Consider the following 26,346-nt stretch of genomic DNA (forward strand, 5'->3'; position numbering starts at 1 on the left):
AAATAGACTTTTCTTTCACTATAATACAGTATTTTTAAGAGCTGATTCTAATGTTCTGTCACACCCTAAGTAGACATTTTGTAATTTTGAATGCTTTTAAAGGAACATTAGTCTTAGAAGAGCATATGGCTAAAATTGTCAATATTCTTTCAAAGTTTTTGACACTTGCAGTGCTGCTGACCCATCTGCTAGCTCCATGCTAGTAGAAGATGCAAGGTCAGTCCTGGTTTTCTAAGTCTCATTACCAATGAAATCTGCAAGATACCAAGAGCCAGACTGCACTAGGATGAGCATCAGAAGAGCAGGACTAGGATACTATGGCGCTATGGAGTTTGATTGCAATCCTGCCATTGAGTGTGTCACTGGGATTTATACTCTCCCAAAGATTTTGTAGCTCCCTTGGAGAATCTGAGGGTCTTGCTGGTAATCTGCACATTTTCCCGAGGATCCAGGTGCCATTGGCATCTGCAGAAAATGCTGTAGATTTGGGGTATATGGGGTTTTGGTGGCTTATGTCAAAACGCTGCTACAAGTTTTTAGGTATTTTTTTCTCTGTTTGCAAACCGTAAGTACACAGATCAATATCTCTTACCTTAGACCCTTTGCAGATTTCCTGTAAAAGCAGCAACACAGCTGAATAACCAATCATCTGCTGGCATGGCCTGCAAACATGTAAGAAGTAAACATCCATCAGAGTCACACAGTAACCCAGGAGGGCCAGTGCTGGGAAACAGCTGGACAGAGGAGCAGAGCATCGCCCTTTAGAAAGCATGAGGCCGTCCGCAGCACTTCTCTTCCTAACTCTTTTCCAATTCCCATACTCCCAGGGCCAGAAACCAAGAAGACCCCCCAAGCCTCCAGAAGATCCCATTGGGAAGATCAAGGAACAGGAAAACTTTAACCTGAATCAGGTATAAAAATAAGCAGTGTGCTGGGCTGTCTTGCTTTGGGGAAAGATACGTGGAAATTTGATTAAAACGTGCCTTTTTGTGATAATCTCTTGCTGAGTTCAATTTCAAGACATCCAAGGAAGAAGTTTTGAATGTTTCCTCAAAAAACCAATCACAGAGTCAGAATTTTTAAACCATTTTCCCCAAAATGTCATTATAGTAGTTGTACCAGATTGAGTGTTTGAAATATTCACTTGCCTGTTTCTTGGCTCTATTACTTGTTTCTAGTTTTATTCCTAAGTCTCCTTTCATTTTGATCCTGATATACTTTTATTTCTTATAGTTTTACATTTTAATGAAAGGTGTTCACCTTTAATTATATGTATGCCCTCTATTTTTAAATTCTTTTTCCCAGAGTCCATTCAGCTGTCTGTGTTGTACATGTGTTTGTTATGCCTCAGAGTGATACCTGCAGGGGCTTCTGATAACAATGAGTACAGCAGCACCCCCTCCCTCACTTTACAGATTCATATTCATAAGTGATTAAGTAGAAGGCCCCCCCCCCCCCCCCATCCCAGGACCATCAGTACAATGACTGGACTAAAGTAAGTTGGGAGTGAACTAAAATAGGGGGAAATCCCCAGGTAGTTGTGAATAAAAATTCACAGTGTCAGATCTTAGCCATGTTCTGACTGAGCTGGAGGCCCAAAGGAGCATGAGAAAACTTCTGGGTCAAAAAAAGAAAAGAAAATGGAATGTATTGATTTTAATTGGCTGTGACCTGCAGCCCCCTCTCCCCCCCCCCCCGCCCCATGCTTCTTCTCTCCAGTTACCACAACCAGAGAATCTTTGACTTCAGAGGCTCCTCTGTAGCCTGCAAACACGTCAGCCTCTTCGGATGGGATGGCTTTATGTTTTGAAGCTATCCGGATATTCACACAGTCCTTTTTTAGATACAGTATAATACATGTATCTGGAGTGGAGTCCATAGACAGCCCACCCAACTTTTTGTTTCTTTAGAAAGAAGTAGGTTGAGCATTGCCATTACCAAACAGATACTATTGAATTGGCCAGCAGATTACGTCTCCTTCTGTTATGTCAAAGCGGGACTGCATCTTGGGGGCCATAACAAGGCTCATTCTGTCTGAGCCATGGCAGCGTCAGTGGCCCACTTGTGAGCAGTTCCCATGGAGGAGATCTGCAAAGCTGCAAAATGGAGATCTCTCCACACGTTCGCATCTCACTATTGCTTGGATAGGGATGGCCGATGCAATAGTAGATTTGGCCAATCTGTCCTTCGGAATTTGTTTGAGGTGATCTTTGTTGCAGCCCTGATCCACCACCGAGTCCTGCGGGAGGCGGCACCATCCGGCTCTTCTCTGTGGCATGGAGCCGTGATGCCATTGTTGGGGTCCTCGTCGGACGGCAGGAGGCCGTCCGGAAGCCTGCCTGCTCCTCCCTGCTCTGTTTCTTCCTGTGCAGCTGGTTGCTGCTGTCCGCGGTGCTGCTTCTTCAGGCCTTCCTCTAGGCACCAGCGCGCGCCTCTTCTAATGTATTTAAAGGGTCAGTAGCAGGAAGTGCTCCTGGTCCCACCGGAATCCAGTTGGTCTTCATTTCCTGTGTCTGCCCTATAAAAGGGCTCCTCTTCAGTCACTCCTGGCCTTCGGATCGGGTTCCACAGTTGTCTGTGCTTCATGACTGGTCCAGGTCCTCCATGGTCTTTTCCTGCTTTGACGGCTTCGTCTTCACGTTCCTGATGTCCTTCATCTGTGCTTCCAGATGTCTTCATGTTCCTGATGTCCTTCGTTCGTGCCTCCAGTTGTTTTCATGTTCCTGATGCCCTTCGTCCATGACTCCAGATGTATTCAGGTTCCTGATGTCCTTTGTCTGTATGTCCAGATGTCTCCATGTTCCTGAAGTCCGCTGTTCCTTCCTGATGCCTTGTCTTCACCTCTGCCTCCATGCCTTGGTTCCTTGATGTCCACTTTCCTGGTGTGTCGATGTCGTGTTCTGCGACCAGCCCATGGGCGGGCTGTATAGGGCGCCTCACTGTACAAGACCATCTTCTCCTGCGCAGTTCAAGCCTCCGGAAGACTTCTGCTTGAGTCCTAAGTCTTGAATCCTGAGTTGTCTTTGAATCCTTGAGAATCCTGAATCCTGAGCTTGTATCTTGTCCTGGTCTTCGGAGCTCCTTGCATTTGCGTCCGCCCATGCCAAAGACTGTTCGAACCTGCTCCGCTCCAGCATGGTCCGTGACCAGTCCTGCGGGTGGACTGTGTAGGGCGCACCCCGGTGCAGGCCTCTTCAGTATCTTTGCCATGTTCCAGCTTCAGAAGCAGACTCCTAGAGTCTGCTTCGAGTCCAGCGTGGTCCGCGACCAGTCCCGCGGGTGGACTGTCTTGGGCGCGCTGCATCGCAGTCTTGACTCAGCACTTTGATCCTATGCCTTGAGCCTATGTTTACAGTGTCCTCGCCTGAATCTTCATCCAAAGTCTTCCATGTTCCAAGGACTCCATCTGCCCTCATCCTCTGTCCGGCCTGCCGCCTTTTGCCGTTACCCAGCGGCAGGTCCGAAAGGGCTTGGAACGGTCGGAGGACTGTTCATTGATCATCATTGTGTTGATGGTCATCCTGGGGCATACAGGTTCGGTAGAGGATCAGACCTTTCGTCTCCTTGTTTTCACTCCAGTCTTGTCTTGCTCCTTGTTACCCGTGCTCACATCAGTTCACCTCCCGCGGTGTGTCTTGGGGCTCCTCCCCGAGTCTTGCCATGGTCCAAGGGCTCACATCTCCTGTTTCAGAAACGACCGCGCCTCTGCGCTCGTAACAGTATCCGAAGGCCTCCAAGCCCTCGGTTCATAACAGTAGCCGAAGGCCATGCTTGTAACATTGTGTGCATATAGCCTATTTTTTTCCGTGAATAACCCCTTTGAAAATGTGCTCATTAGTGCATGGGGGCAATGCCCTACCTCACATATATGTAATGATGTGGCATACACGGATAGGCGCCGTATGATGGCTCACTTTCTATGCAAAGAGGAATCAATTGCTCTAGAGAGCTTTCCCAGTTTGTGCAGACTCTGTAAACCTTCTTCTTTCACTAATACTCCAACAATGACAGACCCCCCATGGCTATCTTAGATTTTAACATGCCGCATTTTCAACCTAAGGTAATTAATGCACAGACTACCTAGAATTCAATTTTGTATCCAAAAGTCCCACATTCTGGTGCCAATTTTACAATCTGCACTGCACTATCTCCCAGAATTGGCAGGATATCTTAAGAGGGTAGGCCTTGCATGTACCTCTCTCACCTGTCCCTCTGCACTCCATACTCTTGTGTGATTCCAAAATAAAACACAGGATTTACTTAAATTGAGTCCAACCATCTTGTTTATATTCCTGCATATATTTAAAATGACTCACAGAGATTTCAGCTAGGAGGTAGTTGTTCACAGTTCAGTTAAATCCCAAACTGTTGATGCACCAAAATTCTATCTGATGCTATTTTATCATCTAACATCAAACATTATGCTCATATAAACTGAGATTTCACTAAACAGTGGACTAATGCAACCTCATGGTACTCACAAAAAGATGATTTACTCCATGCCGCAGCCAGAGGAGTCCAATTAAATTAGTTGTTATAATCCTTCCTGGAGCTTAAAAATGTTCTACAGAGAGGTGGGATCTTCTAAAGCTGCATGCTGGAGAGTGACATCTTGCCTGTTTACAAGCTCTCCAAAGAGTGATTCTACTAAAGTTGGAGCATGCACAGATAAAACAAAACAGAACATTAACAACCCCATAAGGGTGCTAGAGTACCATTTCAATTAGTAACCATAGGTTACACAGTCACAGAAATGAATCAGATTCATCTGACAAGACCTGCCTCTGGCAAAATTCATTGGGTTCCAAAAACTGCACTGCCCTCTGTTGTGGCAGTGATTCCATTAATTTGCTCACCACAGAGGTCAGACTAATGTTCTCAGATCAGCAGGGGCAGACTGAGTCAGTCCTGATTTTACCCCTGTTATATCTAATGGGGCTAAAACCAGGACTGGCTCAGTTTGTCCCTGATGATCTGCTAATTCTGGTTGAAACATAGGAAACCAAATATTGTTCCTGTTATCGTTGTCTTCATTAGTTTGCAGGAAAGTGGTTCCTCATTGGCGTTGCCTCAGAATGTGACTACCTGAAAGAAAACAGCTACAAGCTGGAAGGAACAACCATTGTAGTGTCTCAAGTCATGACCCCCCAAAAGAAACTGCCAGTCAGCACTTTCAGGAAGCTGTAAGTGCCCTGAGAATGACTTTATATTTCTGGGGACTTTCTAGACAGGGTCTAGGAGTAGACAATGTGCCACCAGCTGTGGCCAGGTTGTAATGTGTTGGGTTGACTAGTAATTGTGACAAGAATGAATGTAAAAGCTCTGGTTATTTCTTCCTCTGGAGAGACTTGCCATTTTTGGGGACTGGGGTGTTATTTGTTTTAGCAGGATTTTAATTCTCCTGCTTTGGTGATGGTCATAATGTAATTGACTCGTCAGTGGTCAGTGTATGATATGTTACCTGTACAAGGAAATTTATTTAAACATTTCTTAAAATAAAAATGTTTAATTATACTCCATAAGAATGCCAGGCAGCATATACCTCAAACCACAATGGTGAAATATTCAATATGGACCAATGTTCAGCCCACATCTGAGCGGCTAAGGCACCTGGCTAATTTTTACAAACATAGAAATATGACACAAAAAGACTATATGGACCATCCAGTCTGCTCATCCATCCAATTAATTTAGCATTATAATTCTCAATACTTCCTTAGGGATCCTCTAGGCCTGATATTCAGCCATATCTGCACATAAATTACTATGCTGCTATGCCGCTGAATAAGTTAACCAGATAAGTTAACCAGATAAGTAGTGCCGCCCTGATCCACCCACTTTTTATGCAGCTAGAAGATAACCAGATAAATCCTACTTGGCTAATTGGGGAGGGGAATGGTCAGCAGGAAAAGGGAGGTGATATTGCCCCTATATAGCTCCCTGGTGAGACCTCACTTGGAATACGGTGTCCAATTCTGGAGACTGCACCTTCAAAAGGATATAAACAGGAGGGAGTCAATTCAGAGGGTGGCCACTAAAATGGTCACTAAAAGTGACTACTTAGATTTTAGCCAGCTCAGAAATAACTGCTTAAGGGAGCTGGCTAACACCAAAAATGGTGTTAGCCAGCTAACTGCCATCCCTCAGCCAAACCCTACACACTGGAATACCTACAATTTGAGTGGCTATATTTAGCTGCTCAGATGGGGAAACTTTCACCCTGAAAGATTTAGCTGCAAGCTATTTAAGTAGCTGGTTGGATCCCTTTGAATATTGATGCTTTAGATCCTAAAGTAATTGCATACATATAGATGAGCACACTTTGCTTGATGCAGTCCTGAAGAATTAATAGGCACAGAAATTAGATGCTGAATGTTAAACATTACCAGTTGAGGTTGGCTCTGTGGCTCAGCGGCATTGTCATGGTGCCATAGCCCAACAGGGGCCGGCTCTGATTGAACTGGAAGCCCGAAAGGTACAAAACAATTCCGGGAATGTCTCTAAGTCTCTTTTCAGAAACTTACCTTAGCACTCAAGAGGACATGGCTTCTGGCTGGAACTAAGCACCAAACCAACCACTGGTTTCCAAAACCTTCTAACATTTGAGCTAAAGAAGCATCCTGTGAATATTGGCACTTGGTTGTGTCTCCTTCTATGTAAGGGATACCATTCTAATATAGTAAGAGGCACTGCTAACTGCACATCTTTTTATCAATCACTTCTAATAGTTTAGTTTAGTTTATTTAATTTATTTATTTAATCATTTTTCTAATTTGTAAAATCCAATGTTAAATAAAGCTTAAATACAAATCTCAAAAATTACAACAGGGTCACTAGCAAACAAATACAAACAATAACATATAAATAAACTGATTAAAACTAAAAATACTAAAAACAACTATAAATAACTGTGCTAAAAAGAACTATAAATCAAATGCTTGAGTAAATAACCAAGCCTTAGTGGGTTCAATATCCAAAGATATTCACTTATCTAAGTTATCTGGCTATAACTTATCCGGATAACTTGGAAGGGATAATCAGCAGCACAGCTATTCTGCTGAATATAACTGGATAAGTTCTAGATAGAAAAGTGGATCTATATACAGACAACAACCAACAAGGACTGAATTACATAGCCTGGGTAAACAAATAAGCATGGGTGTAGCTTGCTTTTGCGGCGGTTACTACCCCTAACTAGATATTTCACTTAGATGCAGTTCCAAGTTACTGGTTACTAAGAGCCAAGAGTAAAAGATAAGTATGAGGGAAAAAAAAAAGTGCAAAACTTGCTGGGCAGACTGGATGGGCCGTTTGGTCTTCTTCTGCTGTCATTTCTATGTTTCTATGTTTCTATAGATAAGTTATAGCTGAATAACTTTAGATTTGCTATTAAGCAGTTAGCTTAACCGGATAAGGCAGCTGAATATAATAACCGGATAAGTTGCCCTACCTTGATCCATCTAATGCTCACCCCCAAGGTATCCAGTTATCTGCTTAGCTGGATAAATAATTATCTGGCTAAGTGGTGGCTGCTGAACATAGTTACCTAGCCCTACTTACCTGGCTAAGTGGTGCTAAATATCCCATTTCAAGGCAAATCCCTAAAGGCAAGGATTTCCAAAGAAAGGGAAGCTGATAAGAAAAACTCGCCTCCCAAGTACCTTCTTGCCTAATCTCCTTGGGGGAAGGGAATCTTAATAACTCCTGTTGCGCGGAGTGCAGCACATGACAAGGTTGTTTATGAATAAGAAGGTTCACATGATAGGAGGGGAATCCCCAATGTAAGGCCTTAAACGTAAGGCAAAAAATCCCAAATCTTATTCTACAGATAACTGACAGCAAGTGAAGATGCTGCAATAATAATGAGGTTACATGGTCAAACCTGTTCTTTCCAAAAATCAATTCCACAGCAGTATTTTGAAGGATCTGACCCAGTAGATATAGCAAGTTGCAGTAATCTTGCTGGCTTATAACTAATGCATATATTGGTGTTTTCAAATCTTGCAGTTCAAGAAATGACCATAGTCATCAAATAAAATACAGAAAATAAAAAGAACATTGAATGACTCTTGAGATTTGATAAGAAAAAGTGAGACTTGAATCAATTTAACTCCCAAGAATCGTAACCACTTGCCAGCCATCAGAGGGAGAGAAAACTTAGAATTATTTTTCTTCCTAGAAAGACTTTTCAGAATTGACTTTACATTTTAAAAGAAAAGGCCACTTTACAAATCTGAGCAAGTAAAATCTAAGGAGGTAATTTTCAAAAGGTTTTTGTGTGTTACACCCAGTTTTATGTGCATAAATTGGCTTTTGAAAATTACTACTTTTACACACATAACTCCTTTGAAAATTCACTCCATAAGGCTGAATTTTCAAAAGGTTTTATATGCATAAACTGACTTTACATACATATATGAGCTTTTGAAAATTGCTACGATGTTACTTTTACGCATGTTAACTCCTTTGAAAATTCACTCCTAAATAAGCAATGATCTTTATCTCATCCCTGTAAAAAAAACAAAAACAACCCTGGCTTTGAATCAAAGGAGCCAGGGGTGCCAGATATAAATTAAATAGCGTGGGAGAAAGTATTGATCCCTGAGATACTCCACAGGTTAAAATACATTGTTGAGAAATATTAGAATCCCAATTAACCTAGTATCTTCTATCATTAAAAAAAAAAAAGGAAAACTAGTTCAAAGCTACACCTTGGATTCCAATCTCTCTAACTCGGTAAAGAAGTAGTTGATGGTCAATGTGTCAAAAGCTGAACTTATATTGAGGCGAACCATAAGGGCATCTTTACCATTATCTAAATTTAGTCTGACCTTATTCAGAAGGGTGGTCAGCACAGACTCTGCTGTGTCCTTTCCTAAAATCTGACTGCCTGGGGTGAAGTACCAAAGTCTTATCAAGGAAATCTGAAAGTTGATCTAAAATTACTTTCTCTGCACCTTAGATAAAGTTGGAGGATTAGAAATAGCCCTAAAGGTAGTTGGAACAGTTGAATCAAAATTGTCTTTTTTTCAAGACTGTATGAACCATCCTACCTTTTAAGATTTATGGAATATAACCTTGCTCTGGACTTGAATTAATAATCTCAGTTAGATATAGGAAAAGTCCCAGGTTTGGATTTTTAAAACATTTATTGAGTGGAAGACAAATAGTTTTGTCCAGAGATTCTGATTACAACTTTCAGTACCTATGCTGCTCTTTTTGCAATGCTTGTGGTCAGAAAAAGGAACATAAGAACAAAAGAAATTGCCATGCTGGGTCAGACCAAGGGTCCATCAAGCCCAGCATCCTGTTTCCAACAGAGGCCAAACCAGGCCACAAGAACCTGGCAATTACCCAAACACTAAGAAGATCCCATGCTACTGATGCAATTAATAGCAGTGGCTATTCCCTAAGTAAACTTGATTAATAGCCGTTAATGGACTTCTCCAAGAACTTATCCAAACCTTTTTTGAACCCAGCTACATTAACTGCACTAACCACATCCTTGGTAACAAATTCCAGAGCTTTATTGTGCGTTGAGTGAAAATTTTTTTTCTCCGATTAGTCTTAAATGTGCTACTTGCTAACTTCATGGAATGCCCCCTAGTCCTTCTATTATTCGAAAGTGTAAATAACTGAGTCACATCTACTCGTTCAAGACCTCTCATGATCTTAAAGACTCTATCATATCCCCCCTCAACCGTCTCTTCTCCAAGCTGAACAGCCCTAACCTCTTCAGCCTTTCCTCATAGGGGAGCTGTTCCATCCCCTTTATCATTTTGGTTGCCCTTCAGAATATGCTGTCTGTCTGGCTGGTGAGGTCCATCATGTCTATTTTCCCTACTCACTCTAATGCTAAACACCCTAAATCTTCACCTGTTCTCACCTCACTTCTCTGCTGCCCAGGATCCTCTGGGCCTGTCCCAGGCTTTCTTGAGATTTGTTATTCTTCCCCCATAACCTCCATTGGGAGGTTAAGGGCAAAATTGGTCATAATGCATTAGACTGGATACATATCTTTGGTCTTTTTTTTTAACAAGCTGAGGGTATCTTTTTAGATATAGAACAGTTGGCCACCTTTGCCCCAAGACAAGAGCAGTAGAACACTTTTTTGTTTAGTGTGGACTGCCCCTGCCCCCCAAGCTCCCTAATTGTTGATGTTGTGTGAGGCAAAATGTTGGTTGGGCCATGGCCCCAGTTGCCCACCCCATTCTGTTGCCTATGCTCCAAAAAGGCAGGTACTAACCAGATATTGTTTTAAGACTGGGATCAGATGCAAGATCTTGAAATTAGGTACATATACCTGAAACAAAAAGGCCAGTTGTAGGGTATGAAGGCCTTATTTAGTTCAAATCTGTTTATTACAGACCTTATTTAATGCAAAGGATGGCCTTGATATCAAGGTGACTTGTGGTATAGACCTTAGTGTAACTTCCAAACTTCTGAATTGCTTTCTTTTCTTTATACACGGCACAGGGATGGTATATGCTGGGAAATTAAGCAAGAATACCAACAGGACAAAGTCATGGGGAGATTCCTCTTAACAGGTTTGTAAACAGGAAGATTCCTAGGTTTCAGCTCCATGAATGCTTGAGCACCCCTCAACGTCGACACCTGTCTGATTTACCTCCTTCGTCGCTCCTTCAGTCTCTCCTCTCAGCTGCCAGAGAGATTCAGTAGGGAGATCAGATAGCCATCCAATGCCGGGGGTGCTACAGCACCTGAGGAGCCAGCATCTGTGGGCACACAATCTCAGAGGTTATTTCCCAGACTGTATTAGTGTTTCATCTTTGATTTAGCATGTCGTATGTAATGTCTCAGCATAATTCTAAGAACACCAGAACCTTTATAAAAGCCCCTGGGGGCCACGGCCAAAGAACTCCGGCAGGCGGCATGGAGGTGCAGACAGGTGCTGAGATGTGATGCCCTCGGAGGATGCTTTATTTGTTTTTATAAAAAAGTTGGGGAGGAGGCCATGGCTCCCTCATTCGCCACTTCTGGCACCATTGCTTTTTAAACATCTCTATCTGCTCCAAAGTGGCCCATGAGTGAAAAAGAAAAGGCTGAGGTACATAGTAAGAGTTGGGTATGTGTCTTGTATGGTGGAGGGTGGGTTTCAGCAGCAGGGGGTGGTACAGGTCAGGAGTAAGGTACATGGGCAAATCAGTGCCTGTGTATTGGAACAGCACTGCAAGTCAGGAATGAGGTGCACTGGCAGAACTGTAGGGATGTGAAACCTAAACATTTTTTGTTTCTGTTCATTTTTTTGTTTGGGGGGGGGGTTGTTTTTTTCAGTTTAATGTTTTTCAGTCTAGTCCATTTACTGAACCAAAAATAAACATTGAAAAACAAAAAACCCTGGCTGCACCTCAGACAGCTGCCAAGTGATGTCACTTTGGTACTAACTACTGAGCCACAGTCATTTTTTAAATCTATGGAAGGCAAAGCAGGAGCTAGTGGGCATCTCTCCATTCCTTTTGGATTTTGCGCCCCTGAACATTTTGGGGTATTTTTGTGAGAGACCATTTTTGGTTCGTTCATTTCAGAACGAACCAAAAATATCCTCATTCGTCCTGTTGTGTGCATTTATTTTAAACAAATGCACATCCCTACAGAGCTGCACCGTGATGATGATAGGAGGGAGGTGATAGGAAAGATGAGCAGTAGATTTTTGTCTGCCACATCTGTGTAGCATGTGTGCGAGAGAGATAGTGTATCTAGTTAACCCAAACAATCCTACTTTTAGGAATGTATCTGTGCCCATAAACTCTTAAACTCCTGCTAACATATAGGGCTAACATATAGGGCTGGTTGCAGCATGAAGGCTTCGGGGGCCATCCATTTATTATGGGGGCACACAATGTTCTCTATCTGTACCTTGCAATCCTCTTTCTCTCCCTCTCCTCGACCAACAGGAGGAGAGCAGCACTTCCAGCCACTTCTGCTGGCTGGATTTAGTCCAGCAGCTTGGGCACACGGTGTCAGAAGGTCCTTTGTAACCATGGGACCCTGCCCATTCAAATTCCCGGACTGAGTCCAGCCAATAGAGGAAGCAGGCGTGGCCTGAAACATTGCTCATTTCTTGCCAGCCATAAGGAAGGAAGGAGAGAGGGAGCAGGACTGTTTACCCCAATGGGTCCACTCCATGCTATCGGGCGACCTAATATTGTTGGCAATAGTACTGAGATGTTTTTCTCTGTTATGGTATCCCTGCTCTTGTATTGTAGCCCGAGAATATGGTAATAAGCTGAATATGGTGGTGGCTGATACTGACTACAGCAGCTACTCCATTCTGTTCTACCAGAAGCAGAGTAAGATTTCCGTCAAACTCTATGGTGAGTGGACAAATATTTCATCTCAGAAACAAAGTCCCAGTTAAGTTATGCAGTTCTGTGCGACATCTCCATGGGCAGAGACATTGCTAGATACTATCTGGGGCATAGGGGCGGTTCTATAATGAGGCAGGGTGAGGCGACCACCTCAGGTGGCAAAGTTTTGGAGCAGCAAAAAGTGCCCTCCAAAACAATTGGCATCCATTTCACCGCACTGCCAAGGGCAGGCCAACCACGAGGGTGCTAAAATTGATTCAGCAGAGGAAGATCCAAAGAGGCCGCGGGTCTGCCTGTAGATCCCAACCCTCTGGCGGCTGAAGATGGGAAGAGGCCATGGGCCATCTGGTGGATCCCAAGATACTGGCGCCCAAATATTGGGGAACAACCCGCCAGCAGCCAGGCCATGGGTTGCAGTGAAGAGGAGGGCTCGAGCTGCTGGCAGATGACCAAAGAAGAGCTGGAGACGCGAGGATGTGTGTGTGTGTGAGTATTTGTGTGCGCAAGGGAGCATGAATGTGAGAGAGGGAGTGCATGTGGGTGTATAAGCATGTATAACCCTTTCTTGGTGGATGGCACATATCCTGAAGGGCCATAAAAGAATTTAAAACTGGGGCTGTTTTCACACTCCTCATTCCTCTTTCCTGTATCCCCAAAGTGTAGGTCCTTTCTGTGGGGGTGAAGGCTAGCTTTCTTGGCCCAGGCAAACGTGTTCTCCCATGTGTGTGAGTGTGTGTTACTGTAGCTCTTTGGGGCAGGCACACTTACAAACCAGGCAGGACTCACTGGAGGGGTGTTCAAATTAAAGTTTACTGTAATTCCTTGTAAAAGATATGTGGTATCCGACTAACTTTAGACCTGCCCTATGGCACGTCTAGCGTTAGCCGGTTAAGTTAATCAACTAACTCTAAATATCGGCGATAGCCGGTTAACTTAACTGGCTTACTCAGCTCCTCCCTGGAATGCCTAACTAAACCCCAGGAATGCCCTGACTTACCCAGCTAAATTCTAGCTGGGTAAGCATTTTAAAAATGCGCTAAGCCATTTAGACAGATAACTTTCCCGTTTTCCGTATAAATGTCTTTTGAATATGTACCCCACTTTGTCTAGATACTTCCAGATTTACATGAGACAAGATCCGAATGCTCTCTGATTCTGTGGAAATGTCCCTTCAGGCAGGGGCTTGGAATAGGGGTAAGGAAAATCATTACCCCAAGGTGGCTAGGGAATCCTAAAAGTGACTGAATCCCTTCTCACAGTACCTGAGGTCCATGTTGAATCCAGAACTTCATCTGGTAGTGTCCTATGTCCCAGACTGGAAACTCCAGTTGGGAATCTTCTGATGTTTCTCCCTTGGTGATTCCTTTTCAAAAGACAGAAGCTGGCCTCCCAGGGGGAAAGACCTATGCTGGAAACAGCTATCAAAAGTCTCCAGTTCAAGGGAAAAGGAGGGGATAGAAAAATTCTCCCTTTCCCCAAAGATGGAAAAACACAAACCTGCAAAACTTGAATCAGGATCTCTGCTCATACTGGATGCTGCAACCTCCTCTTATGCTGGTTGAAAAGGTATACAGTCCCTCCTGACCATCCTGTGCAGGGAATTCAGCCTGCCAGGAATGGAAAAGGTCAAAATGGAGAAAACCAGAAAAACTGTACAAAGCTTCTTAAATACCCCTCTTCCTTCCAGCCCTATTACAGGAACTAGCAAGGCCTGTGCCTCTCTTCTTCTTTGTCAGACTGGGGGCCTAACTCAGAGAGCACACATGATACACAAGCTTCCCTACACCTGACCTACTCTCTCCTAAACTAGCCCCCTCCTTGCCTAAGGGACGTCCAGTTCCAGACAAACTCTGGGGGAGATGCTGTAATGAATGGTTTGTCCCTCTGCAGCTGACTACCCAAGGGCTGGGACTAGAGATATCTAGTGGAGACACCAAGGGGTCTCTACTCATGTTTTTGTGTAAGCATGTATGTCAGAGAGGGATCATACGAGCATTGTGTGAGGGAAGGAGCTTGTGAGAGGAGGCATGTGTGTGTGTGTGTGTGTGCACACATGTGTGAGTAAGGGAGTGTATATGTGTGTGAGCATGAGTGTGTGTGTATGAGAGGGCAGAGCATGTGTGTGAGTGAGCATATGTATCAGAAGGAGAGCATGAGTGTGTGCGTGACAATTAATGAGAGATGGAGCATGTGCTTATGAGAGGAAGCGTGTGTGTGTGCATATCTATATCTATCTATCTATCTATATATGAGAAAGGGGAGAAAGTTTGTGCACCCCACTCCCACTAATCTGCGACAATATCAGGGTGACTGGAAATCAAAAGTTCCCTGATATGGTTTTATTTTGTGGGAGTTCTTTGATGTGTCTGCTTTTTTGAAATATTTTATTGGTGTTTGGGAAACAAAAAATTTTTTTTATAAGTTCTTCTATTTGGCATCTGTTTTTGAAATATTCTTTTTATTGGTATGTTTTACTATTATGATTATGTATTTTTTTATTTTTTTATTTCTTGATTTTATTGTTTGATGTTTGAGGAATGGTAAAGGTTTTATTTTTCACTAATGCACTGTATAGAGAGAGAGATCTTGCATGTGTGTGTGTGAAATCCTGCATGTTTATGAGAGAAAGAAATCCTGCGTGTGTGAGTATGCATCTGTATGAGTGAGAGAAAGAGCCTTCATGTGTGTGAAAGGAGAGAGAGAAAGTGTGTGTGTGAAAGCATGCAGGAGAGTGTATGAAAGAATGAACATGTGTAAATTTGTGTGAGAGAGAGGATAAAGTTTGTGCAGCCTTCCTCTCCCCAATCCACAATAATCTCAGGGTGACTGGAAATTAAAAGATTGCAGGTATGGAGAGTGGGAGATTTTTTAAAATCCTTATTAGTTTTAATTTTTGGGTGTTATTTCATGTGTCTGCTGTTTTGCAATATTTATGTGAGTTTTTAATGATTGGGTATTATATTCATTGGCTTTTTTTGTTGTGAATAAGCTATTTTAGTGGACCCTTGGGCCGGCCTGTGGGAGACTGGAGAGAGATGGACTATAGTCTCTGCTTGAGGGCAGGCCGGGAGGCAGATACCAGGCAGGCAATGGACGGTGAGCTTCACCCAGGAAGCTGGTACTCCCCCGGGAGGAGCCCATAGTGAAAAACCAAATAAGCCTGATACTTCACTTTCAATGCATATCCAGCATAGCTCTCTGCTTCAACGGCAGGGGAGAAGAAAAACTGATACTTCATGCTTATCCAGCATAGCTCTCTGCTTCAACGGCAGGGGAGAAGAAAAACTGATACTTCACGCATATCCAGCATTGCTCTCTGCTTCAATGGCAGGGGAGAAGAAAAACTGATACTTCACGCATATCCAGCATAGCTCCCTGCTTCAACGGCAGGGGAGAAGAAAAACAACCAATAAGGGCTGAATAACAATCTGGGTAAAACAAATAAGCATGGGTGTAGCTTGCTTATTGCGGCGGTTACTACCCCTAACTAATCAAGTTTGATATTTCACTTGGATGCAGCTCCATCACTGCTCTCTGCATTAATGGTGGGGGTGGAAGGGAAATAGAACCAAAGAGCTAAGAGAAACAGTTAAGTATGAGAAAAAAAAATGTGTGAAGCTTGCTGGGCAGACTGGATGGGCCGTTTGGTCTTCTTCTGCCGTCATTTCTATGTTTCTATGTTTCATAGGAGTCCAGCCGCTTGGGACTTAGGGGATTCACCCTGGAAGCCGGAGCTCCCCCGGGAGGAGCCCGTAGGAGCCCGGCCGCTGGAACTTAGGAGATCACGGAGGCTGGAGCTGAAGCAGATGGGCAGGGGTCCAGAATCAGGCAGGAACTGAAGCAGGACAGGTTACTGGGACCAAGCAGGAACTGAAGCAGGACAGGTACTGGAACCAGGCTGGAACTGAAGCAGGACAGGTACTGGAACCAGGCTGGAACTGAAGCAGGACAGGTTACTGGAACCAGGCAAGAGCAAAGACAAGACTTGGACACAGAAGCGTAGCAAGTCTTTAGGCAGGAACGGAGCTGCTAACGCAATAGCACGCTCCGGGGCTCAGAGCAACTGGGAACCGCAAGGAACCCCGTTGCAAGGCAAAGTTCTGGGGTCCGCGGCAGCCTTACATAGGCCGCAGCGTCTGACGTCAGGGGTAAGGCGGAGCCTTCAGTGGTGGGAAAAGGCCTTCATAAGCGTGGCTCCTGCGCGCGCGCCTAAGGAGACGGCATCCAGGAAGGGTTTCTCGGCGGAGTCCCCCCCGTGGGGATGCTGCGAAACAGGCCGCAGGCTCTCGGAGACGGAACGGGACCAAGGAGGTGAGGGCCGGGTCGTGACCGTTGCGACCGGGACCGTAACAGTTTTGACATATTTATTCTTTTCATTAGTATGCTTTTAATATTATGAATGATGTTTTATCTTTTTTTATTTTATTGCTTGATGTTTGTAAGGAGTGATGTTTCTATTTTTCCATTGTTTGATTGTATAATACAGTTGGGCTTGTTGCGGTTTCTGGTTTGTTTTTTTCGGAAAGTTTCTATTTATACTTTATGGTCTCTTTATTCTGTATTTGGTGTGGGTCTGTCTGTGATATGCATTTGTGAGGTATTCTGCTGGCATTTTGTGAGCTGCAAGCATTGGCTGTGGTGTCAGTGAGTCTCCTGGAGGGTGGTTTCCAAGAAAGTCTGGGAATGGGAAAGGGAGGGAGTGCTGCAGTCTGTGGAAGGGTTGATAGCAAGAGTTTTACTTAAAGTGGCAGTACTGGGGCGGGGGGGGAGGGGGCTGAGCATTCACTAATTGAGCTCATGAACAGCAACACATCAGCAGAATGTGTATGTATATGTGTGTGTGTCTGTCTTTGTATCTTGAGAGAGAGTGACTTTGTGTATGCATGTCTGCATTTCTAAGTGAGAGTGACAGTATGTGTCTCTAAGAGAACGTGGGTATGTGTGTCTCTGTCTCTGAGAGAGACTGTATGTGTGTCTGTATCTCTGAGTCTGAGAAAGTGATTGTGTGAATGTCTTTCCAGTGGGAGCACTGAGAGGAGAGGATCACCTTGCTGGTGACTGAAAGGAATCAGTAAGTTTTTGCTTGAGACATTGTCTTTTTAAAAGTATTGGGGCAAAGTTAACTATTTGGGAATATTATTTAGTGTGTTTGTGCTTTTAATAGTCAGTAAGGCAGTGAATAAACAAGTTAGACTGTATTTTTAAATAGTCAATAAGGCAGCTAGTAAGCAGTAGGTAGTGTGTTTATTTTTAAAAGTCTGCAGAACTGAGGGTTCTGCAGACTTTTAAGAACTGAGTGTATAAAAAAAAATAAAAAATAAAAACACAAAACCCCCCCCCCCCCAAAAAAAAAAAGTAGCCAGAAGCTAGAAATAAGCTAGGAGCAGTGTATACCTAAGTAAGAACATAAGAACATAAGAAATTGCCATGCTGGGTCAGACCAAGGGTCCATCAAGCCCAGCATCCTGTTTCCAACAGAGGCCAAAACCAGGCCACAAGAACCTGGCAATTACCCAAACACTAAGAAGAACCCATGCTACTGATGCAATTAAAGTAAAAAGGTTGAAAAGTTCAGCTCAGTTACTCAACTTGGAAAGGTGATGAGGTAGTGTGATTTGGTTTGAGTAGGTACCAACATTTGTTAATCAAGAGAGCAGTGAGTCACTCTAGCTGACTAACTGTTAGCCTGACTTCAGTGCCAGGAAAAATAGTGGAAATAGTGGAAAGTGTTCTAAACATCAAAATCACAGAACATATAGAAAGACATGGTTTAATGGAACAAAGTCAGCATGGCTTTACCCAAGGCAAGTCTTGCCTCACAAATCTGCTTCACTTTTTTGAAGGAGTTAATAAACATGTGGATAAAGGTGAACCGGTAGATGTAGTATACTTGAATTTTCAGAAGGCGTTTGACAAAGTTCCTCATGAGAGGCTTCTAGGAAAAGTAAAAAGTCATGGGATAGGTGGCAATGTCCTTCGTGGATTGCAAACTGGCTAAAAGACAGGAAACAGAGAGTAGGATAACTTACTTTTTCAATATATTTATAAATGATCTGGAAAGAAATATGACAAGTGAGATAATCAAATTTGCAGATGACACAAAATTCTTCAGAGTAGTTAAATCACAAGCAGATTGTGATAAATTGCAGGAAGACCTTGTGAGACTGGAAAATTGGGCATCAAAATGGCAGATGAAATTTAATGTGGATAAGTGCAAGGTGATGCATATAGGGAAAAATAACCCATGCTATAATTACACAATGTTGGGTTCCATATTAGGTGCTACAACCCAAGAAAGAGATCTATGCGTCATAGTGGAAAACACATTGAAATCGTCGGTTCAATGTGCTGCGGCAGTCAACAAAGCAAACAGAATGTTGGGAATTATTAGAAAAGGAATGATGAATAAAACGGAAAATGTCATAATGCCTCTGTATCGCTCCATGGTGAGACCGCACCTTGAATACTGTGTACAATTCTGGTCGCCGCATCTCAAAAAAGATATAATTGCGATGGAGAAGGTACAGAGAAGGGCGACCAAAATGATAAGGGGAATGGAACAGCTCCCCTATGAGGAAAGACTAAAGAGGTTAGGACTTTTCAGCTTGGAGAAGAGACGGCTGAGGGGGGATATGATAGATGTGTTTAAAATCATGAGAAGTCTAGAATGGGTAGATGTGAATCGGTTATTTACTCTTTCGGATAATAGAAAGACTAAGGGGCACTCCATGAAGTTAGCATGTGGCACATTTAAAACTAATCGTAGAAAGTTCTTTTTACTCAACGCACAATTAAACTCTGGAATTTGTTGCCAGAGGATGTGGTTAGTGCAGTTAGTGTAGATGTGTTTAAAAAAGGATTGGATAAGTTCTTGGAGGAGAGGTCCATTATCTGCTATTAATTAAGTTGACTTAGAAAATAGCCACTGCTATTACTAGCAACGATAACTTGGAAGAGACTTGGTTTTTGGGTACTTGCCAGGTTCTTGTGGCCTGGATTGGCCACTGTTGGAGGCAGGATGCTGGGCTTGATGGACCCTTGGTCTGACCCAGTACGGCATGTTCTTATGTTCTTAATGATTGCTTTAATCATCAATTCATCAATATTATTCAAATCACTATTATTCAAGCAATATAATCAGTATCAATATTTAATATTAATCATCAGTTCATCAGGCAGACCATTGAAACCCTGCCCAACCTACCCACCCTGAGTATGAAAGTGTGCTCTTACTGTGGTGTGTATGTAGTCATCGTGTTTTATCTTTATTAGTTCTCTCTCTCTCTCAGCCCCTGAGAGTGGTTAGTAGGGTTATACATTCATTTTCAAAGGACATTTAAAAACTGCAGTAAAACACTCTGGTTGTTACATGTCTAATGAAAAGAAAAAACAATTAGATTTGTTGGGTTGCTCATTTCATACTGCATCTCCTGGTACTTGGTTCTGTTTCCTGTTTCCGCCAACTCCACCCCCCCCCCCCACCCAATTGCCATCAAAATAAAACAATTCCTCCTCCACAGCTTTACCCATCCATGGGGTTCCAATAGTTCATATGGGGCAGGAGCGATCCCTAGTTGCTCCTACCCTGTCAGGTCCTGATTTCAGAATGATGCTGGTTGTCCTCAGAGCCTGTGGGTACCAATTTCAAATTGGAACCTAGCAGGGTAGGAATGACTGGGGTTCGCTCTTACCCCATTTGGACTGCTGGAACCCCACTGATAGGGGAAGCTGAATTGGTGCGGGGGTGAGGGGAAGGCTCTGGAGGGAATGTTAATTGTTTTATTTTGGCAGCCCTGGAGTGTTTTTGATGGAGGAGGGTGGAACCTTGTCCCCTCCATTTCTTTTTTTTTTGCTTTGATATTTATTTTGGTTCAGAAAACCAAAATGAACCAAAATAAACATCTAATGAAAATAAAAGGTAAAAAAAAAAAAAGAAAAATATTTACACCCCCCCCCCCCAGTGGGTGTTGATGAATGTTGAAAAGGACACAGGGAGAGGGAAGAGTCCCTGGTCATTTGCCCAGTATCGTGTAGGAGGGATTAAGTTTTAATGATTGTTTACGTTATATTTTGGATAAATTGTTCTGTACAATGACCCTTTGTTGTTGGATTAGATTCTCTGTCAGGTTTGCCAGAATGTTTGAGATTTGGGTTATTTTATCTTTGTTGTACCACGCCCCAAGCATTAAAAAACAATATGGCATATATGGAATGCCAAATAAATAAAGCACTGTTTTACATGCAGAAATGGCTTTGGAAATTACCCTCTCTAGAGATATTAAAATGAGAGCAGTAAAAGGTATGGGAAGGTTATATATTTTGTTACAATCCCCTCCTTTGACCAAGTGCTATTCTAATTATGATTATTTCAACTTATGTTTACCAGCACGCAGTGTCAATGTTAATAATGACATCATCAGAAAATATGAACAACGTGTCGCTGAGCTGAACATAAGTGAGGACTTTATCTATTATTTCCCTAAGTATGGTGAGTTACCAGCTGTTAAAGGCATGGCTGGGATGGGGGAGCCAGGGTTGTTCTTCTTTCAGTTCATGAAATCCATGGATCTACTTTATAAGGGCTATTTTTCCACCTTGGCTATACATAATAAACATTTCAAAAATTGGGCCCTGTGTGTAGTACATAGCGCCTTCCATCATAACTGCTGAATATATACGTTGAGCAATTACCATCATGCAGAGCACGAGAAAGACATCATGAACAACAAGTCTTATAGCAATCATCTGAAGGACTGATGTGTCAAGACTGGCAGACATTCAACCTCATTTTAAAATCATAGAAAGAATCCTGAATGTGATTTTTTTGCCTACTTTCTGAATGGAAAGAGGCTTAAGTTAAGTTGACTTAGATAATAACCACCGCTATTACTAGCAACGGTAAAATAGTTTTTGGATACTTGCCAGGTTCTTATGGCCTGGATTGGCCACTGTTGGAAACAGGATGCTGAGCTTGATGGACCCTTGGTCTGACCCAGTATGGCATGTTCTTATGTTCTTATGTTCTTAATAGATCATCAATAATGTCTCTCTCTGTGGTGTCCTAGAAACACAATATTTGGAGGATATGTCAGGGACATGATTCTGATCTGGGTGAGGGGTTTTATTTTGGATTCACGCACATATGTGCAGACCATAACACGTGTGTCCCAGAAGGTATGCAGGAATGGTTCTGTGTGTTATTGTTATTAGTAATGTTGTAGGTTCTGATACCTTTCAAAGGTAAAATATTTTAGTACCCAAGCTTGAGACCACATCGGTTTTGTCTTTAGAAGAGGTCTTGTGAGGTTTGTGAGGCCTTGAAAGCTTATGATAATATTTTGTAACCCTCTGACAGGATGCATACAATGATGGGGGGAATTCCTTATTGTATAAGGCTCCTCCCTTCCATCTTTTTGCATGGGTTCTTCAAAGCTGATCATGCAGATGGTGAAGTTGACCTGATGGGGGACAGCATGCTCCACACTCCACTCTCTTTTCCTCTTAGCTGTATGGACAGGGGGGGGATGTCCCCTCACTCCCTTCCATGTTTTCTCACTACTTCCATAAACCAGTTTGGCTCAGTGATGGACAATAATGGACAACCTGAATCAAATTCCAAACAAAACTTAATTTTCTGGCATATCCAGCTAGCCAAGAACTTTTTGCATGGATAGTAAGGTGGTTCCCAAGACAAGAACAAGTCAAAAAAAAATCATGGGCTTTCGTACTCTGTAATTATTACAATTACGGCTAACCATAAGGAGTCCTCTCCACTGCCTTGTCCCTCCTTCAGCCATTTGGGAGGGCTGGTTTCTTCAACATACCCATATACCAAAATTCTCATCCAATGGGCATGCAAATAAATAAGCTAAGCATTCTATGAACAGCACAAAACACCATCACTTTTCCCAAGGCGCTATTCACATCCCACAGCGGTCCTAGACCTCTTTCTACAAATCTCCACATTACCATCCTTCCATGCTGGTTTCCTTGGATATAGCACGAACAAGGATGTTTGGGGGCAAATCCTCAGTTTCTTCCCCCTCACTCCTCTCTTTACCTCAGTTTCTTCCCCGCTTGGAGCCTCCTGCTCTGCATCTTTTGGGTAGTTCCTGGGGAAGAGACCAGCACCACTCTACACTCTGGCCACTGGCTTCTCTGCTTCACCACTATGGGGAGGAGGAAACCTCTCCTTTCCATCTGTGATAGGTTCCCCGGAACCCCACACATCAAGAATGCCCACAAAACAGCTCCCCACAGAGTTAACTCACCCTACTCTTGCACGTCTGCTTCTGAGCCATACAGTAATTCCCCAGGGAGGGAAAGAACCCACTCCTTGCTTCTTTGGTCAGAGGCATAGTGAGGATCACTGGCCCCCGGAGCCAATGCATTTGTGTTGCTTCCCATGTGCCTCCCCCAAATCCTCCTTGTAGAAATGATTAATGGCAAGAAAGTTACACTAATAGAAATCCCTGAAAAGAAATGAACATAAGATCACAAGTTGCTTTACTGGGTCAGACTGAGGGTCTATCAAGCCTAGCATCCTGTTTCCAAAAGTGGCCAATGCAGGATACAAGTACCTGGCAAGTACCCAAACATTAACAGGTCCATATTCAAAGGATTTAGCTGGCTAACTCAGAAGTTAACCATCACTTATCAAATGGACTTTCTACCTGGGTAATATCAAACTAGGATGAGAGAACATTGACAAATCTCATCTTTGAGTGAGTTTCCCACTTCGAAGGTCATCAAATCTTCACAAGAGTGCACTGTTCTGTTCGTACGTTGCACTCTGAATGTCAAAATGCCCCTAACCCCTACACTAATACCTAAACTTCACCTCGAGTAGCTAGGTGGGCCTCATATAGAGGTATAATACCTACCTAGTATGAGGGTCTTATAGCTAGTCGTCTCTCTCTCTCTCTCCTCTCTCTCTCTCTCTGCTCTCTCTCTTCTCTCATTGTAGGTAGGAAGTACAACAATTCTGGCACTTATTGCAAAGTGCACAAACGTTATCACAGTTTGCACTAATACCTGTGCAAAGTGCACTTTACAATAGATAGCCTATTACCATAAAACATGCCCCTTTTCCTATCACATGTGATATTTAGTGCATTTTGATAAATCCAGGCCTTAGTTGGATGTTTATCTGGTTAACTTTGCTATTCAGACTGGGGCAGATTTTTAATCTTACGTGCGCAGGGTACATTTGTGCGCGCTACCCGGCGTGCACAAATGTACACCCGATTTTATAACATGCACGCACTGCTGCGCGCATGTTATAAAATCCAGGGTTGGCGCGCGCAAGGGGGCACACACTTGTGCACCTTGTGCGCGCCGAGCCCTAGGGGAGGCCCGATGGCTTTCCTCGTTCCCTCCGAGGCCGCTCCGAAATCGGAGCGGCCCTCGGAGGGAACTTTCCTTTCGCTCCCCCCCACTTTCCCCTCCCTTCCCCTATCTAACCCACCCCCTGCCCTATCTAAATCCCCCCCCCTACCTTTATTGCAGGAGTTATACAAATTTTATGAAAATTTAGGCTACTCACGAAAAATATCCTCATAGGGGCCAATTTTCAAATACATGAGGACTTTTACTGTGGGTTCTTGCAGCTCATCTTCAAAGAAAAACTACCCTCCTGCTTTCCCTTTGATAATGAGCTAGTGTTAGTAAACATGCTGAAAGCATCCGTGCTCCTTGCACATGCTATTTATGTGGATGGCAGGTGGAAGGTAAAATAGCATATATACTTTTGAAAATGCCACATATAACTGCTGTTTTACTCCCCCCACCTAAGCACAACTGAGGGCACACGTGGTCTTTGTAACCTGGCTAGGTGTGCCCATCCTTTTAGTTGGGCCGAGGAGGCAATTTTCAGCCAGGCCAATTCAGCCAGGTAAATTAGTTTGGAAATTGCCCTCATCATTGGTAAGTAATGCAGAGTTCTACTAGTCGCATCAGTCCTCCAGAAAGCTGGATCTGTTGTAGGCTGACACCTTTCATTGCCCCTGCTAAGAATTATGCAAAGATATTCAAGATCACATAGGTCCCATCTTCAGATGAGGATGAGCTCTACAGAAAGGGAGGCCCGTGTCATCTTAGAATCTCTTGTACAACATGTTTGGATGATTTTTAGGTTATCATTTACAAATCACTATTATGATTTTTTTAATACAGAAAGCAGGAATTATTTCTGAAATCTAATTTTTGTGGGGAATTTAGAGCTTCCACTATGATTGCTTTGGAGGGTTCTGGGGGGTGGGAAGCATGGAGGTTGCAGCAGATCTTGTCCAAGTGAACACTACTTAAAATGAGATTCTATCCCATTGGCCTGGGGCATCTTCTAAATCTCTGTGCCTTGTTTGTCCACAGGGTTCTGCGACTCTGCGGACCAGTTTCATATTCTCAATGGTAAGTCAGAGTATACCATCTGTGACAGATCGGTGTCTGGAAGCCACGGATGAACCTGAATGGTCAGAACCTACCTGTCTTTAGAATCCTCGAGTGGCTGATAGGCACAAGAGGTTGACATTTATATTGTGCCTCCATGATTTTCTCAATAAATAGTAAGGAAGACTGGATGTTGCTAAGGCAGGGACGGTAACTTTTAAATAGGCATGCAGGCGCACACGTGTGGATGTTTGTCGGCCCTTGCCCAGGGATGCGGCCATTTTATAACACACACGCGTATATACGCGCATGTTATAAGATAGCCTGGCCGTGCGCAATTTTAAAAAGTGGGGGGATTTTAAAAGACGTGCGCTGATGCCATTACCAGTTTTCCCAGTTCATTCCCAGGTAAGGGATAGGACTTCCTAACTCCCCTAGTTTAATAGCCTCTCTTCTCTCCTGTTAGCCCCAACCCTTAAAATCCCACCCATCTATCTCTGTATCATTATTTTATTACCTACACGTCCTCCGTAGCAGAAGTAAAGTTACGCAGCAGGTTTTAACCAGCTTGGTAGATTTTATGTTTTTATGAGTGTCACTTTAAATTCTGCTGCAAAATGTTCAGGCTTCTTACCTCATTTCATGGAGGCAGTTAGTTAATATATATATTTTCAACACACTGTATACAAGTATGTTTATAAAGAGATATAGTAAGTGCTTAGAGCATGGGACTGATGCCATATGTCTGTGTAAGGCTATGAACACACTTTGTGTTGAAAGATGTACAGCCTTCTCCTTTCCCCTGGGCTCTTAACCTCTGATTTTATTTTTCAGAATCATCTAACTAATTAGAATGAAAATTGTGAAAAGGATTTCTAAGGTGCAGTAATATGTGTGGATAAGAACAGGACTTTAGAGTGACCTCAGTGCCTCCACTGTTATGTGAAGACCTGAGTCCTCACTGCTCCTATGACCAATCAAAGATCTCCTCGCTGCCTCCAATGTGACTTATACACTTCTTCTCTACTGCAGTACACATTGCCATCAGGAATATAGAGAGCAGAATTTGTCTATTAAAGATCCTGCGAACTAGAAGAATCTAATATATTCAAGATTTTATTGCGGGTTCCAGCAGTCTGACCTTTCCTCTGCAAGTCTGTATCACAGAAACCTGCAGGACACACTGATATATTTTATTGCAAATTTACCTACCTATTAAGGAGTACAGGAGAGTGTCAGAGTGAAATGTATCTGCACTAATGGTGGCTGAGACAAGTTGAGAAAAAGGCACTATAAAGAAATGGCATTTAGTGACTTTTCTTTCATTTGTTTCCATAATAATAAATTGAATTTTGAACTGTATACATTTTCTGAAGATGAAGATCAATGTGCAAGAAGTGAGAAGGTTTAGATGATGTCTATCTGCCCACTCCTGAGATTCTCCCCAGATCCCAGAGGGTGAGGTCAGTATGTGGAGTTTGTGAACTCCTCAGAATATAGACGCCACCTTAACCAAACCTTTAACCTCCATGGCTGAAGGCTCTCTCCCCTTATTTCCTTATCCACTGTCTCTCCTTCATCTCGTTGTCCCACCTTCACACGCTTTCTTCCTCCTTCAGTCTATCTCACT

General features: G+C 43.1%; 1 protein-coding gene and 1 long non-coding RNA gene across 3 annotated transcripts; one reads left to right on the forward strand and one right to left on the reverse strand.

The window, feature by feature from the left end:
• The first annotated feature begins 665 nt into the window (after positions 1 to 665).
• On the forward strand, positions 666 to 26,078 carry C8G (complement C8 gamma chain). 2 transcript variants are annotated; one of them, XM_029613044.1, is made up of 7 exons: positions 670 to 911; positions 5,038 to 5,183; positions 10,477 to 10,547; positions 12,228 to 12,335; positions 20,716 to 20,817; positions 24,699 to 24,737; positions 25,551 to 26,078. In XM_029613044.1, the coding sequence occupies exons 1-7, from the start codon at positions 771 to 773 to the stop codon at positions 25,562 to 25,564; spliced, it is 621 nt and encodes a 206-aa protein (XP_029468904.1). In that variant the 5' UTR covers positions 670 to 770; the 3' UTR covers positions 25,565 to 26,078. The 2 variants fall into 2 exon arrangements, with proteins under 2 accessions (XP_029468905.1, XP_029468904.1); XM_029613045.1 differs by lacking the exon at positions 20,716 to 20,817 and having other exon boundaries at positions 666 to 911.
• On the reverse strand, positions 10,642 to 19,677 carry LOC115097324. Its single transcript, XR_003858259.1, has 3 exons — positions 19,563 to 19,677; positions 13,827 to 13,936; positions 10,642 to 10,736 (listed from the first exon to the last, which is right to left on the reverse strand). It is a non-coding gene; the product is annotated as an uncharacterized LOC115097324 (long non-coding RNA).
• Positions 26,079 to 26,346: the final 268 nt, after the last annotated feature.

Source organism: Rhinatrema bivittatum, chromosome 8 (genome assembly GCF_901001135.1).
Source record: "Rhinatrema bivittatum chromosome 8, aRhiBiv1.1, whole genome shotgun sequence".
Classification (NCBI taxonomy): domain Eukaryota; kingdom Metazoa; phylum Chordata; class Amphibia; order Gymnophiona; family Rhinatrematidae; genus Rhinatrema; species Rhinatrema bivittatum.